Below are 1,800 nucleotides of genomic sequence, written 5' to 3'. Positions count from 1 at the left end.
TTTTATTAGTGTGTACAAACAGGCATCTGTATGCAGGAATGTGGTTTCCGTAAAAAACAATCGATCCGAACATCTTGGCCACAGAATAGTAAAAGGGTAGATAGATGTCATCTGAGACTCAAAATTATGTAGAACTTGATTAATACCCTTTTCAGTATAAGGTATGTTTTCGCAGTAGCCATCCTCTCCGCGAAACGTCCAGTTATGAAATGGACACTCCAGACAATCTCCTTTGACACGACCACCCTTGGCCATATTTGCCCCTAAATGCGGGCAATATGCGTCTAAAATGTTGATAACGCCTCTTTCGGTTCTTGAAGAAATTGATAAAACATTACGTGATAAATAATATGTAGTTTAAATATTTTTAAGATATATCTTGAAATAGAACATCCTGTTATATCTTAAAATATTTTAAAAAATAATCAAAGAAAATTCTATACGTACCTGAATACCGCGAAATTTTCACCGAGAGCAGACACATGTTTCACCTGACCATTTTTTATCTGCGAACTTTCAAGCAAAGCGAACCATCCATTCGGATAGACCGGCGGTAGTTTGCCCACTTTCCGATGTTTGTTTTTACTCGCGTAAAAATTGCGGATCTGTCGTGTTTTAGTCTCAATTCTCATGTCCTTTAAGAAGTACCAAGTTATAATCTTAACACACTTTATAGTAAAAACACAGAAAATAATGTCGCTTGATCATCACTTACTTTCACCCAATCGAATTTGAAGAAATATGCAAAGTAGATGAGAAAGATCAGCAGAGTGGTCGTTCCGACGCACCATTCCAACATTGTCACTACTTCTATCCCAATGTTTCGTCTTCTCGATTTGTTTCCTTTCTTATTTTAGTGTACCTCGTGAGTCTTCGATCCGTTCAATTGCACGGCAAGAATGCAATTTATACAGGAGAGATAAACAAGACCAAAAGCAAAATAGCCAGGAATGACGACGAGGACAGGAGAAAGAACGAAAGAAAGGAGAAAAAGTTAGACGGATTGGAAAAGGAAGAGAGAGAGGAAGTAACTGAAGAAGACACGCACATTTACCAATAGCCGGGACAGAAAAAGGGCAAAGAAGACTTCTGATGAGAAGAGACAAAACAAGGCCAAAGACGATGATATATGGCGAACAAGAGGATGAGAGGGAGAGAGTGATAAGGAGCAGAGCGTGATGATGATACAATTTAGTTAGTATATAAACGCACATCTGCATCAGCAATGTGTGATGAGACCTACAGCCGGAGGGTTAAGGGATGGGCAAGAAGATTGGAGAACGGGACGAATCGAAGAGATACAAGAGGAGGAACGCGCGGAAATCGCGCGAAGCAAGTAGGGCAAGAAGAAAAGAAAGAGGACTCATTAGCATGGAAAACTCATGCTAACAGGAAGGGACTATCCAGAACTTATAAAGGTTTTCGGACAACTAAAACGGACGAGAGATCTATCTGCAATATATATATATATATATGCCGTTCGGCCGTTTCTATCGAAAAGCCCGTGTTTTTTTCCCCCCCTGAGCCGAAGCCCCGTGTCATTTGTCGCCGATCGACTCGTTGTGTCACGTAAACCGTAACCCGATTATGTATGCCCGGCCACGGACGAACGAACAGCTTATATATCGTCTCCTATATCACTGGATCTAAAACCACCATGACTCCTCTTCTCCTCCTTCTTCTCTTTTCTTGCTTCATCGTTCTCTTCGCCTCAACCGACCGGCCGGCCGGTGTCTTTCTTTATCGAGATTGTATATCGATTACGATGCCAGCTCATCGATTTATCCGTTTACCCATCCG

The 1,800-nt window shown here is 41.3% G+C and overlaps 1 protein-coding gene across 1 annotated transcript in view; it reads right to left on the bottom strand.

The window, feature by feature from the left end:
• LOC105621110 (cholesterol desaturase daf-36-like) overlaps window positions 1-799 on the bottom strand; it is a 6,018-nt gene extending 5,219 nt beyond the window's left edge. The window contains exons 1-3 of the mRNA XM_012202582.1: window positions 716-799; window positions 448-635; window positions 147-313 (exon numbers count right to left, since the gene is read on the bottom strand). Of these exons, the coding sequence (XP_012057972.1) occupies window positions 147-313; window positions 448-635; window positions 716-799 (439 nt within the window). The remainder of the gene's footprint in view (window positions 1-146; window positions 314-447; window positions 636-715) is intronic.
• Window positions 800-1,800: the final 1,001 nt, after the last annotated feature.

This window comes from Atta cephalotes, assembly GCF_000143395.1.
Source record: "Atta cephalotes unplaced genomic scaffold scaffold00032, whole genome shotgun sequence".
NCBI lineage: Eukaryota > Metazoa > Arthropoda > Insecta > Hymenoptera > Formicidae > Atta > Atta cephalotes.
Note: the sequence above shows the minus strand (reverse complement) of the source record. Positions and strands in the feature narration are given on the sequence as shown.